The sequence below is a fragment of the Salvelinus namaycush genome, chromosome 16, assembly GCF_016432855.1.
Source record: "Salvelinus namaycush isolate Seneca chromosome 16, SaNama_1.0, whole genome shotgun sequence".
NCBI classification, from domain to species: Eukaryota; Metazoa; Chordata; class Actinopteri; order Salmoniformes; family Salmonidae; genus Salvelinus; species Salvelinus namaycush.
In genome coordinates, this window is record NC_052322.1 from 45,295,416 (window position 1) to 45,309,817 (window position 14,402).

The 14,402-nt window shown below is 42.2% G+C and overlaps 2 protein-coding genes across 2 annotated transcripts in view; one reads left to right on the top strand and one right to left on the bottom strand.

The window, feature by feature from the left end:
• tm9sf4 (transmembrane 9 superfamily protein member 4) overlaps positions 1-5,854 on the top strand; it is a 30,808-nt gene extending 24,954 nt beyond the window's left edge. The window contains exons 15-17 of the mRNA XM_039011336.1: positions 2,501-2,620; positions 2,886-2,975; positions 3,068-5,854. Of these exons, the coding sequence (XP_038867264.1) occupies positions 2,501-2,620; positions 2,886-2,975; positions 3,068-3,217 (360 nt within the window). The 3' untranslated portion in view covers positions 3,218-5,854. The remainder of the gene's footprint in view (positions 1-2,500; positions 2,621-2,885; positions 2,976-3,067) is intronic.
• A 6,060-nt stretch (positions 5,855-11,914) lies between these two features.
• LOC120061490 (zinc finger protein PLAGL2-like) overlaps positions 11,915-14,402 on the bottom strand; it is a 49,274-nt gene continuing 46,786 nt past the window's right edge. Inside the window, exon 4 of the mRNA XM_039011337.1 lies at positions 11,915-14,402. This exon is cut by the window's right edge and continues 2,667 nt beyond it. The gene's annotated coding sequence lies outside the window, so the exon portion shown is untranslated.

Genomic DNA, 14,402 nt, shown 5'->3' on the forward strand with positions numbered 1-14,402 from the left:
ACGTTGAGACTGGTGTTTTGCGGGAACTATTTAATGAAGCTGCCAGTTGAGGACTTGTGAGGCGTCTGTTTCTCAAACTAGACACTCGAATGTACTTGTCCTATTGCTCAGTTGTGCACCGGGGCCTCCCACTCCTCTTTCTATTCTGGTTAGAGACAGTTTGCTCTGTTCTGTGAAGGGAGTAGTACACAGCGTTGTACGACATCTTCAGTTTCTTGGCAATTTCTCACCTTCATTTCTCAGAACAAGAATAGATTGACGAGTTTCAGAAGAAAGGTATTTGTTTCTGGCCATTTTCAGCCTGTAATCGAACCCACAAATGCTGACGCTCCAGATGCTCAACTAGTCTAAAGAAGGCCAGTTTTATTGCTTCCTTAATCAGGACAACAGTTTTCAGCTGTGCTAGCATAATTGCAAAAAGTGTTTTCTAATGATCAATTAGTCTTTTAAAATGATAAACTTGGATTAGCTGACACAACGTGCCATTGGAACACAGGAGTGATGGTTGCTGATAATGGGCCTCTGTACGCCTATGTAGATATTCCATTAAAAAAATCAGCAGTTTCCAGCTACAAAAGTCATTTACAACATTAACAATGTCTACACTGTATTTCGGATCAATTTGATGTTATTTTACTGGACAAAAAAAATGTGCTTTTCTTTCAAAAACAAGTAAGCATTTCACTGTTAGTCTACACCTGTTTGTGAAGCATGTGACGTTTAAGATTTGATTTGTGTGCAGTGGAAGTCTCAACCTATCTGATGGTCAAATGCCGACCCTTCTACCTCCCGAGAGAGTTTTCATCTGTTATCGTGACTGCTGTATGTATTGCCGACCCTTCTACCTCCCGAGAGAGTTTTAATCTGTTATCGTGACTGCTGTATGTATTGCCGACCCTTCTACCTCCCGAGAGAGTTTTCATCTGTTATCGTGACTGCTGTATGTATTGCCGACCCTTCTACCTCCCGAGAGAGTTTTCATCTGTTATCGTGACAGCTGTATGTATTGCCGACCCTTCTACCTCCCGAGAGAGTTTTCATCTGTTATCGTGACTGCTGTATGTATTGCCGACCCTTCTACCTCCCGAGAGAGTTTTCATCTGTTATCGTGACAGCTGTATGTATTGCCGACCCTTCTACCTCCCGAGAGAGTTTTCATCTGTTATCGTGACTGCTGTATGTATTGCCGACCCTTCTACCTCCCGAGAGAGTTTTCATCTGTTATCGTGACTGCTGTATGTATTGCCGACCCTTCTACCTCCCGAGAGAGTTTTCATCTGTTATCGTGACTGCTGTATGTATTGCCGACCCTTCTACCTCCCGAGAGAGTTTATCTGTTATCGTGACAGCTGTATGTATTGCTGACCCTTCTACCTCCCGAGAGAGTTTTAATCTGTTATCGTGACAGCTGTATGTATTGCCGACCCTTCTACCTCCCGAGAGAGTTTTAATCTGTTATCGTGACTGCTGTATGTATTGCCGACCCTTCTACCTCCCGAGAGAGTTTTCATCTGTTATCGTGACTGCTGTATGTATTGCCGACCCTTCTACCTCCCGAGAGAGTTTTCATCTGTTATCGTGACAGCTGTATGTATTGCCGACCCTTCTACCTCCCGAGAGAGTTTTCATCTGTTATCGTGACAGCTGTATGTATTGCCGACCCTTCTACCTCCCGAGAGAGTTTTAATCTGTTATCGTGACAGCTGTATGTATTGCCGACCCTTCTACCTCCCGAGAGAGTTTTAATCTGTTATCGTGACTGCTGTATGTATTGCCGACCCTTCTACCTCCCGAGAGAGTTTTCATCTGTTATCGTGACTGCTGTATGTATTGCCGACCCTTCTACCTCCCGAGAGAGTTTTCATCTGTTATCGTGACAGCTGTATGTATTGCCGACCCTTCTACCTCCCGAGAGAGTTTTCATCTGTTATCGTGACAGCTGTATGTATTACACCTCAGGACAACAACAAGCTGGCACTTAACAAACTGTACGATGCTATAAACAAGCAGGAAAGCATGCGCCCGGAGGCTGCTTTTTTCTCTGTGCCAGTGATTTTAATTCCACCTCACTAAAACACTTCATGCCCAACTTCTACAGTGCATTCGGGAAAGTATTCAGACCCCTTGACTTTTTCCATGTTTTGTTACATTAAAGCCTTATTCTAAAATTGATTAAATAGATTGAGGGGAAAAAATCTACCGGTACACACAATACCCCATAATGACATCACAGGAAACACCGCCATCCACATTGATGGGCCGCAGCAGAAGCATAACAAATCAGATCTATACATGGTATTTCTACGTTTGCATATGGTACATGGGTTTGATCCGCTGTACGTGGCCCTGGTCTAACCCATGTTGTCTGCTGTACGTGGCCCTGGTCTAACCCATGTTGTCTCCGCTGTACGTGGTCCTGGTCTAACCCATGTTGTCTCTGCTGTATGTGGCCCTGGTCTACGAGGTGTTTGTCTGACTGTAAGCTGTTCTCCCTCTGCAGGCCATCTGGGAGAACCAGTTCTACTACTTGTTTGGTTTCCTCTTCCTGGTGTTCATCATCCTGGTGGTGTCCTGCTCCCAGATTAGTATCGTCATGGTCTACTTCCAGCTCTGTGCGGAGGTGAGACGGGGCCCTGCTGTGTGGCTGCTGTGTGGGTGTATAGATGGGGCTTTTGCATAGTAAAAGCATTGTGTGTGTGTGTGTGTGTGTGTGTGTGTGTGTGTGTGTGTGTGTGTGTGTGTGTGTGTGTGAAGAGAAGTTCAGAGACATTAAGTTCTCAGCGGAACTGGATAGGGAAGACAGGTGGTATAGTAGTATGATGAGTGGGTCGCTCCACTAGTTGTGACGTCACAGAGTTACCAACTGTCTTGTCTGTCTCCTGCAGGACTACCGGTGGTGGTGGAGGACCTTCCTGGTATCAGGGGGCTCAGCCTTCTACGTCCTTGTTTACGCCATTTTCTACTTTGTCAACAAGGTAAACGTCAAAGACGTATTGAGATGAAGTTTTGAGTGCTTGGCTGGTAGCTGTCTGACAACAAGTTGCCGTTGTGTGTTTCTCTCTTCCAGCTGGACATTGTGGAGTTTATTCCTTCCCTGTTGTACTTTGGCTACACGGCTCTCATGGTCCTGTCCTTCTGGCTCCTCACAGGGACAATCGGTTTTTATGCAGCATACATGTTCATACGGAAGATCTACGCTGCCGTCAAAATCGACTGACTTTGTTTCTGCTGCTGTTTTTTTTTTGCCACATTTTCTTGTTCCGTTTTTAATTTTTGTATTCTGCATGTCCAGCAAACACTGACTTCTGTGTATGGAAGGAAGGAAGCATGAGGTGGGTTTTGTGGAACAGTGCCACCCACAGGCATAGGGAGAGAACAGCAAGATGACGCTGCTAGCTCAACGCTCCCCTCTCCCTCCGTTATTGGTGTCCACAGAGACAGAGTTCCTCTGGGACAGTCCATGTTTTTCTGTGTTTCACCCTGGACACATGGGCCAAAGCATGTCAATTGAAAGTCTCTGTATGTTTTAGTGTCTGCTGTTGGAGTTGGACAATCAATGAAGTGCATTGGTTCAGAACTTCACTTTGTTTTAAAATCAGTTTCTCTGTAAGATGTTTTAGTCTGACCTTTGTCTCTGTTTCTCTTTCTCGCTCTTTCTGTCTTTCTGTGTCTGTCGGTCTCTGTGTGTTTCTCTGTCTCAGTGTGTTAGTTAGTAAGGTTGGTTTATTTGAGTTTATAATCTTTATTGCAGATGGTTGGGAGGTCACACGGTGGTAATGGCACTAAGAATTATTTTGTTTAGCTGGGAAATGGAAATCTAACATTGGAACAAGGATATTACAATATTCTGTTTTTTTCCCTTGTGGTTTCCGTGTCCTGATGTGACCATTTCAACCACAACTAAAATCAGAATCTAAATGTGTTTTTCCTGGAGAGAAAAAATCTCTCACATTGAGGTAAGCGATTGTGTAGAAGTGTAAAATGAAATTCTCCTCTGCAAATACTACTTCCATGATCAATTAATCTGATGTGCTAGGGAAGTCGAGTTGGCTTAAGGTGGTTGAAATATTACATGTTATGGAACAAAAGTAAATGTTGATGGAAAAGTAGTATTTCTCATCTTCAAATCACCTTTCTAGTTTATGAGCTTTAGCCTAGGGAAAAACGACTTGTTTTAAAATGGTTGGACACCATTACATTACGAGTCAATGTAAACAGCTACATGGTCTCACTGAACTATGCAGTTGTTTTTGGGGGGGGGGAAAGGATGAGATTGATCTTTGGTTTCATAACGATCTTTTGTTTTGATTTTAACACCTAGTTCAGTGAGACGCACCTGCTATTCTAACAGAAGTTATCTATCGGTGTCGGTTATCCCTGAGCATCAATGTCTCTACTAGGATCGCCTTAGCAACACAGGGTTCTGTCAACGAGCGTCTGAATGGAGTACAGTTTCCCATAAACAACCTCTAAAATGGAGTACAGTTGTTTCCCATAAACATCCTCTAAATTAAGGACTGTTGTGTTTCCCATAAACAACAGGCCCAATCAGTGCTGTACAAGGTTGCCAATGTGTTTTAGATTCAGTGGATAGGAATGAGCTGGTCCTTCACTGGGTTTACTCTATCTGGCTGTCTTTACACACGGAGCCCACTTCTGATATTTTCCACAATTATTGGCAAAAGAGCTCATCTGATTGGTCAAAATGCCGATTATTGGCAAAAGAGCTGAATTGGCCTGCCTGTGTAAACACCGGCTCTATTACCCAGAGTTAGACTTTCTCACCGAGGGTTCACACCCTCTTGTAGCTGCAGTTCCTCTGAAGGTTGGGACTGAAATGCTGAAGATCCTGCATGTTGAAACACTGGCCCTACACAACAGATAGAATGTTCCATTGGGGTGTTGGGGACTAAAAACATTAAAGACCTTTCTATCTTGGACATATTTTACTCTATGGCTCTGATTACACCAGCAGCCCAATTTTTTTTATTTTTTTATCTAAGATCTGGTTGGTCAAAAGAGAAATTAAGTGAGAGAGAAAAATATCCAAATTGTGTAAAGCCTGTGTAAACGAAGGCTATAAAATGTCATTCTAAGTGCCAGTTTCCCAGGCCCAGATTAAGCCTAGTCCTGCACCAAAAATGATGATCCATGGACCTTTTATAAGTCCAGGAAAATGTTTAAATAAATTTGAGAGCTGAGCTTTCAAGAACATAACCTTCAGGTCAACATTACTACCCCACTAGATTATCACCAGTTTTTTTTGTTGATTAAAGAGCATAGAAACAGACAGTCTGGTAGAGGTGCGATCTCGCACAGCAGAGGGTGTTGGGATAGAACTGCACTGGAAGAGAACGGAGAGGGAACCGGTGCTGAGAGGGAATTACTCCGTTCTGGGTGAATGATAATACAGTGAACCACTGAATGAATTCTCTCTGCCCCCTGTCTCCACTCTCCCTTGAACAGGTTCTCTCTGCATCTCTCTCACATTCACCTCCACATTAGCAGCCTTTTCCTCCCCTCTGCTAGTGTCTGAAAGTGTTCCTGATCCACAGACAGACTTCTTAACCTGGGCCCAACAAACAAAATTCCAGGAGAGATTTTCTACAGATGTGCTTTTGATTGACATGAGCTGTGTATGTGTGTGAATGACTGTCTACTATGTATGTAAATGCAACACGTATTGTTTTTTTTCCCCCTGTTGTGTGGCTCTTGACTGTATGTATAAAGATCATGTCATTGTTTTAGCCAAAACTATGGTTTTTAAGAAACTTATTTCTTCCTGTTTTCTTTACAGAATGTCCAGTTATATAATGTATGAAACAATTAAAGTGCTGATTCGTTGGAATTTGAATAAGTCTCCTTTTTATGTATTCATTTATGCCATAAATGGTTGTCTGCTGGGATTTTGTGCGTGTTCATTTTACATTCACTAGATAAAGCCAGAGTAAAGCTGAAGTGCCATTGTGGTGTTGTCTATGCTGTGTGTCTTGAGGGTTGGTATCAGATTACACATTGTGTATCAAAACCATTTTGGAGTTTCATTTCTATTTTTTGTATCTATAGCACAGTCTGTATCCTGTAAATGTAATAGAGAGTGTTCCTATTAGTGTAGGTATACATAAACTCCGCAACAACAAAAAAGAAACGTCTCACTGTCGACTGCGTTTTATTTTCAGCAAACTTAACACGTGTAAATATTTGTATGAACATAACAAGATTCAACCACTGAGACATAAACTGAACAAGTTCCACAGACATGTGACTAACAGAAATGGAATAACGTGCTTCTGAACAAAGGGGGGGTCAAAATCAAAAGTAATAGTCGGTATCTGGTGTGGCCACCAGCTGCGTTAAGTACTGCAGTGCATCTCCTCCTCATGGACTGCACCAGATTTGCCAGTTCCTGCTGTGGGATGTTACCCCACTCTTCCACCAAGGCACCTGCAAGTTCCCGGACATTTCTGGGGGGGAATGGCCCTAGCCCACACCCTCCGATCCAACAGGTCCCAGACGTGCTCAATGGGATTGAGATCCGGGGTCTTCGCTGGCCATGGCAGAACACTGACATTCCTGTCTAGCAGGAAATCACGCACGGAACGAGCAGTATGGCTGGTGGCATTGTCATGCTGGAGGGTCATGTCAGGATGAGCCTGCAGGAAGGGTACCACATGAGGAGGATGTCTTCCCTGTAACGCACAGCGTTGAGATTGCCTGCAATGACAACAAGCTCAGTCTGATGATGCTGTGACACACCGCTCCAGACCATGACGGACCCTCCACCTCCAATTCGATCCCGCTCCACAGTACAGGCCTCGGTGTAACATTCATTCCTTCAACGATAAACGTGAATCCGACCATCACCCTGGTGAGACAAAACCACAACTCGTCAGTGAAGAGCACTTTTTGCCAGTCCTGTCTGATCCAGCGACGGTGGGTTTGTGCCCATAGGCGACATTGTTGCCGGTGATGTCTGGTGAGGACCTGCCTTACAACAGGCCTACAAGCCCTCAGTCCAGCCTCTCTCAGCCTATTGAGGACAGTCTGAGCACTGATGGAGGGATTGTGCGTTCCTGGTGTAACTCGGGCATTTGTTGTTGCCATCCTGTACCTGTCCCGCAGGTGTGATGTTCGGATGTACCGATCCTGTGCAGGTGTTGTTACACGTGGTCTGCCACTGCGAGGACGATCAGCTGTCCGTCATGTCTCCCTGTAGCGCTGTCTTAGGCGTCTCACAGTACGGGCATTGCAATTTATTGCCCTGGCCACATCTGCAGTCTTCATGCCTCCTTGCAGCATGCCTCAGGCACGTTCACACAGATGAGCAGGGACCCTCGGCATCTTTCTTTTGGTGTTTTTCAGAGTCAGTAGAAAGGCCTCTTTAGTGTCCTAACTTTTCATAACTGTGACCTTAATTGCCGACCGACTGTAAACTGTTAGTGTCTTAACGACTGCTCCACAGGTGCATGTTCATTAATTGTTTATGGTTCATTGAACAAGCATGGGAAACAGTGTTTAAACCCTTTACAATGAAGAGCTGTGAAGTTATCTGGATTTTTTACGAATTATCTTTGAAAGACAGGGTCCTGAAAAAGGGACGTTTCTTTTTTTTTGCTGAGTTTACATGTAGGTTAGCTGCATATAGTACCTGTATGACATCATACTGTAATTGGGGTGTTCAATGGCTTGACTCTAGTAACAAGACCCGTAGCGGTGTCCAGTCTGTCAAGTCATCTGTGTGGAGCAGTGTGGTGTAGTGATCTCTAGGAATGTACAGTGCCTTCAAAAAAGTATTCATACCCATTATTCCACATTTTGTTGTGTCACAGCCTGAATTGAAAATTGATCAAATATACTTTTTCTCAATATACCTCATAATGACAAACTGAAAACATGTATTTAGAAATGTTTGCAAATGTAAATACAGAAATATCTCATTTACATAAGTATTCACACTCCTGAGTCAATACATTGCAGAAGCACCTTTGCCAATGATTACAGTGAGTCTAGTGGTAGCATGAGACGGAGTCTACAACCCACACAAGTGGCTCAGGTAGTGCAGTTCATCCAGGATGGCACATCAATGCGACCAGGACACAGGCCAGTACATCAGGAGACGTGGAGGAGGCCTGCTGGAGGTCATTTTGCAGGGCTCGGGCAGTGCTCCTCCTTGCGCAAAGGCGGAGGTAGCGGTCCTGCTGCTGGGTTGTTGCCCTCCTACGGCCTCCTCCACGTCTCCTGATGTACTGGCCTGTGTCCTGGTAGCGCCTCCATGCTCTGGACACTACGCTGACAGACACAGCAAACCTTTTTGCCACAGCTCGCATTGATGTGCCATCCTGGATGAACTGCACTACCTGAGCCACTTGTGTGGGTTGTAGACTCCGTCTCATGCTACCACTAGAGTGAAAGCACCGCCAGCATTCAAAAGTGACCAAAACATCAGCCAGGAAGCATAGGAACTGAGAAGTGGTCTGTGGTCACCACCTGCAGAACCATTCCTTTATTGGGGGTGTCTTGCTAATTGCCTATAATTTCCACCTTTTGTCTATTCCATTTGCACAATAGCATGTGAAATTTATTGTCAATCAGTGTTGCTTCCTAAGTGGACAGTTTGATTTCACAGAAGTGTGATTGACTTGGAGTTACATTGTGTTGTTTAAGTGTTCCCTTTATTTTTTTGAGCAGTGTATAATTCCACTTTGACATTATGGGGTTATTATGTGTAGATCAGTGACATAACGTCTATTTTAAATTCAGGCTGTAACGCAACAACATGTGGAAAAAGTCCAGGGGTCTGAATACTTTCTGAAGGCACTGTGACACTGCCTTTTTCAGCATGAGTCTGTTTAGTCCAACTGTTCTGTGTTCTAACCATCCTCCAACTGTTCTGTGTTCTAACCATCCTCCAACTGTTCTGTGTTCTAACCATCCTCCAACTGTTCTGTGTTCTAACCATCCTCCAACTGTTCTGTGTTCTAACCATCCTCCAACTGTTCTGTGTTCTAACCATCCTCCAACTGTTCTGTGTTCTAACCATCCTCCAACTGTTCTGTGTTCTAACCATCCTCCAACTGTTCTGTGTTCTAACCATCCTCCAACTGTTCTGTGTTCTAACCATCCTCCAACTGTTCTGTGTTCTAACCATCCTCCAACTGTTCTGTGTTCTAACCATCCTCCAACTGTTCTGTGTTCTAACCATCCTCCAACTGTTCTGTGTTCTAACCATCCTCCTTTCAAAAGACAAAGGAGTAAAAAAACGCATGAAACCGTGAATTTGTCTTTTAATAATTTCAACATAACACATGACAAGTCAAAGGTACAATGTACTGTACAATAAGTAAAGAGGTTTGCTGTTATGTCGTCTCTTTGGATCAGACAATAGACAAATCTGTCACTTTACATTGCAGCAACTGATTGCATGTGAGATATGTAACAAACAAAAAAAAAAGCTACGTTTTTCTCTGAAGAATATTTGTATACAATTCCCCCTGTAGTTGATAAACTCCATGCTATATAAAATAGTGTAAGGATGAATGCAAATATTCCATTTTTGTTTTGTTCACCTTTTTTTCCAGAGTTGGTTGTAATAAGCAAGTACTAAAAAATAAATGTCTATGTCACTAAACAGATACACAAAAAGCTTAGAATGCAAGACTTACATTAAGCTAAAAAATATATAAAACTACATGTGGATTTTGTCTTCACCAGACAGTACCCAGTTTCTCACTAGAAAAAAAAAGCATTCATGAAATCCAATTGGTTTTCTGACTTAAAATGTATCAAATAATTCCCTTAAATTCTGTGTTCTTCACCTACTAACAGAGGAACGGTGAGGACAAGTGCATCTCTGGTAGGTGCAGGCGAGGCAATGAACCAACGAGGCGCTGTAGCGAAAACATCCGCTCCGCACTCAGTCAAAACTGAAGGCCAGACATTACTTCCACAGCCGTTCATTAACCAATGACCTGATGCGTTGAATCATAACACCACTGTCAGAGGTAGGCCCTCTCAGGGGTAGAGCAGAGGTATCTCTCCAAAAACGAGTGGGATGGACTCATGATTAGGTCATCCTGAGGATACTGAGGTACTGCTAAAATACTCCTGAAAAGGCCACTTCCCAAGGTTAGCTCTGCAAAATGTAGCATTTACTGCTGCCTCCAACAAGTACTTTAGTTTTCTTCCACCAATGAATTATTAGCATTTCTATCACCTCTACTGTAAACTGTTATGTGTGGGGTGAAGTCTACTGTAAACTGTTACGTGTGGAGTGAGATCTACTGTAAACTGTTACGTGTGGGGTGAGGTCTACTGTAAACTGTTACGTGTGGGGTGAAGTCTACTGTAAACTGTTACGTGTGGGGTGAGGTCTACTGTAAACTGTTACGTGTGGGGTGAGGTCTACTGTAAACTGTTACGTGTGGGGTGAAGTCTACTGTAAACTGTTATGTGTGGGGTGAAGTCTACTGTAAACTTATGTGTGGGGTGAGGTCTACTGTAAACTTATGTGTGGGGTGAAGTCTACTGTAAACTGTTACGTGTGGGGTGAAGTCTACTGTAAACTGTTACGTGTGGGGTGAGGTCTACTGTAAACTGTTACGTGTGGGGTGAGGTCTACTGTAAACTGTTACGTGTGGGGTGAGGTCTACTGTAAAATGTTACGTGTGGGGTGAAGTCTACTGTAAACTGTTACGTGTGGGGTGAGGTCTACTGTAAACTGTTATGTGTGGGGTGAAGTCTACTGTAAACTTATGTGTGGGGTGAGGTCTACTGTAAACTTATGTGTGGGGTGAAGTCTACTGTAAACTGTTACGTGTGAGGTGAAGTCTACTGTAAACTGTTACGTGTGAGGTGAAGTCTACTGTAAACTGTTATTTGTGGGGTGAAGTCTACTGTAAACTTATGTGTGGGGTGAGGTCTACTGTAAACTGTTATGTGTGAGGTGAAGTCTACTGTAAACTGTTATGTGTGGGGTGAAGTCTACTGTAAACGGTTACGTGTGGGGTGAAGTCTACTGTAAACTGTTATGTGTGGGGTGAAGTCTACTGTAAACTGTTATGTGTGGGGTGAAGTCTACTGTAAACTGTTATGTGTGGGGTGAAGTCTACTGTAAACTGTTACGTGTGGGGTGAGATCTACTGTAAAGGCAAAGTGTGTGAGGCAAAGTCTACTGTAAACTGGGGCAGATGGAGACTTACTTGCCTTCTCTATAGCAAGCCCTGTCTTGGCACAGCATGGTCAATACAGAGTGTTGTACAATATAAATTTCAAGACTGCCTGAATCTGTCTAGAAGCAACAAGTGTTTTTCTAGCTATTAGGCAGTAGTACAACCCTTTTCAGTCACGCGTCAGTCAGTTGTTATGTACACGGGTGCTAAATAAAAGTGCTTTAAAACTGGGTTCCCCAGATAATGTGCTGTTAAATGGAACTATGTCACATCTGTCGGAGAACAGGACCTGCTCTTGTTTTACCTTGAAGAAGAGGTGGATCTGGTAGTCCTTCTGCTCCAGATGATGAATGAGATGTCCTAGGGACAACGATGTATACCGTTCACCATGCTCTCTGTTACAGATACTCAGTTGTAGAATATATTTGTTGTTGGGTTAGATACAATTTCAATAGAGAAGGCCACGCTGGTCACCCAACGGGTTGAGAGGGGAGTGGGGGCACATGAAAGAAGGTATTAGTGAAAAGTCTTATCAAAAATACTGTTATTCTTTTGGAGAAAAATACACAAAGGTTGATCAAATCTACACATCAAACTAATGGCACATACATATACAGGATCAAATACAAATGGAAAAACATATCAACATATAAGATGAAATGTTAAAAGAAAAAAAAAAAAATTTTTTTAAAAGGTTGAAAGTGCTAGAATTCAGATTAGCTCACAGAAACCCAGAGAGGACAAAGTCAATGCTAATTACTTTTAATTTGTTTTATCAATAAATTAATAAAAAGATAAATGCTACATTTGAATCCTACAATTTTGTCTGGAATTGAACATAGCCATGCTCTTTTAAAATGTATACTTGATATAACAAGGCTATGTTTTAGGCATAACCTTTCTTTTTTTAAACATTTTATGTCAATATTTATATCCAATTTCCTCTGTAAGAAACAGTCAAACTCTTTAAAATGTAAGAATCGCATGTATCATGATCAATCATTAAATGTTCATAGTTTAGACAATGTATCAGCCTAGAGGATGATTTTCCAGGGATAGACTGGTAGGTGTCAACTTGAACATACCTGCACTTATTACCTCACAAGCATTGGTTGGCAGTGGCACTATTTGTAACAGCCAAACAAACATGAACTTTAAATCCAAATAATAATACAACATGGATTTTAATGAGCAATTTTGTGCAAGATTTGTAGTTTCCTCTCTCCGGGTTTTGGTAAGAAAAAAAAAATAACAAAATGAGGTGATGTGTTGTGTTGTTTCGAGGTCCTGTTATAACAAACAGAAAGTAATATAGCATATGACAACAACAACAAAAACGACTAAGAAATATCCCAGTCAGGCGTCCCATGCTTTGAATGTCAAAGAGCAGGCTGGTGACTTGTCTGTTCTGGATATTGTCCTTTTTTTTTTAGATAGACTCTTTTCTCTTGAATCTAGGAAGCAGCTGAGTGAGGATGAGTAGAGGAGAGGAAGGGAAACACTTCAAATCGGAACTACTGAAATGTTCTAGTGCTCTACAGTCGCTGGGCAACCATAGCTAAAAGCAGCCGTGTGTTTTATTTTCCTTACGTTTGTATTTCTTTTAAAAAAATGTCTACTTGACTTATACTTGAAACTACGTATTCACTAATAGATGCCTGTGGACTGGGCTCAGTACTCAAACAGACAAAGTCAAGGGGTTTGAGACAAGTTGCAAACCAAGAGGATGATATTCATACCGTAATGTTTAGTCCTTGTACTCTCCAGGCAGAATCTATCTATCTTTTAACGTTGTCCATCCTACAAACATAACTCACGGGACACACATAAGAGCACCTGTTATAGTTTTATAACTTTGGGCTTAAGTTTTCAAAAGGCTCGTGAATATGAAAAAAAAAAGGCATCTAAAATCGTATCGCTTCGTTTACTTAGGGTCAGGTTGGGTTTCATACTGAGAAAGTAGAGAATGAATTGAAACTGGAGAGTCTATCAATGTTATCTATGTCGACTGCTAATTCATTACTATTCCACTAACAGCCTAATAAAACATCAAATCCACAATCCAACTTTCTGCTACTAACTCAAGTAGATAAAGGTAAAGATAGAGGTAAAGGTAAAGGTAAAGGTAAGGATAAAGGTTGAAGAATGAATACAGCGGAGAAAAGCTAAAGAGCAAAGCTAATACTTCATCCTTTTTTGAGCAATAAAATGTCAGATACAATAAACCTGCCAGACATTAAAAAAACATCGTCACTTTGTTTTAACATGTCTTCCTAAATACACCTTACTGAGATAAAAGCAATTATAATATTCATTTTTGATGAGATATGTTGTACACTGCAATAACATTCTTTCACACGTTTTCCTCAATGTCATCGTTGTCATCTTTGTTTGCTATTCACATATGTCAGGGTGGTTATTGCCATGCATCTCTAACAGAGAGAAAATATATTTGTTTTCTTCCCCCAAAAAATACATATCAGTAATGTGTGGCATATTGTTACCATGGAGACTTCTTAAAACAAATACTGGAAGGAAGACAGTTTAAGGAAGGAAAATCATCATGAGTCAAATACTGGTAATGACCTGTTTTCAAGAGCAGCTTTTACAGTTTGTTTTTTTAACCAAACAGGGTCATCATCACTGAGGGTTAGCCAAAGAGATTCTGAAAGGTGAAGAGCCTTCTGCAAAAAAAAAAAAATGCTTCTCTAGAAAAACAAGATAAAACCAGCATGACTTGGCATGTTTTCTAACGACTCAGATGTTTTCACATATCTTTGTCATTAAATATGTCGCTGGTCGCTGTGTTTGGCAGCGTTGGTTATCAATGTTAATCAACTCTGTTTTATACTTTCTGGACAACTGATCTGCCTCTATGAGTCATAACATTAATCAGTTGTTCGAGTCTTTCTCTGAGATATTTTTAGTGTGGTTGTAGCCTATTGGAGGAGGGCAATGTTGGCCTATTGGAGGAGGGCAATGTTGGCCTATTGGAGGAGGGCAATGTTGGCCTATTGGAGGAGGGCAATGTTGGCCTATTGGAGGAAGGCAATGTTGGCCTATTGGAGGAGGGCAATGTTGGCCTATTGGAGGAGGGCAATGCTGGCCTATTGGAGGAGGGCAATGTTGGCCTATTGGAGGAGGGCAATGCTGGCCTATTGGAGGAGGGCAATGCTGGCCTATTGGAGGAGGGCAATGTTGGCGGGGCATTATCACTTCATTCCTTCATTAATC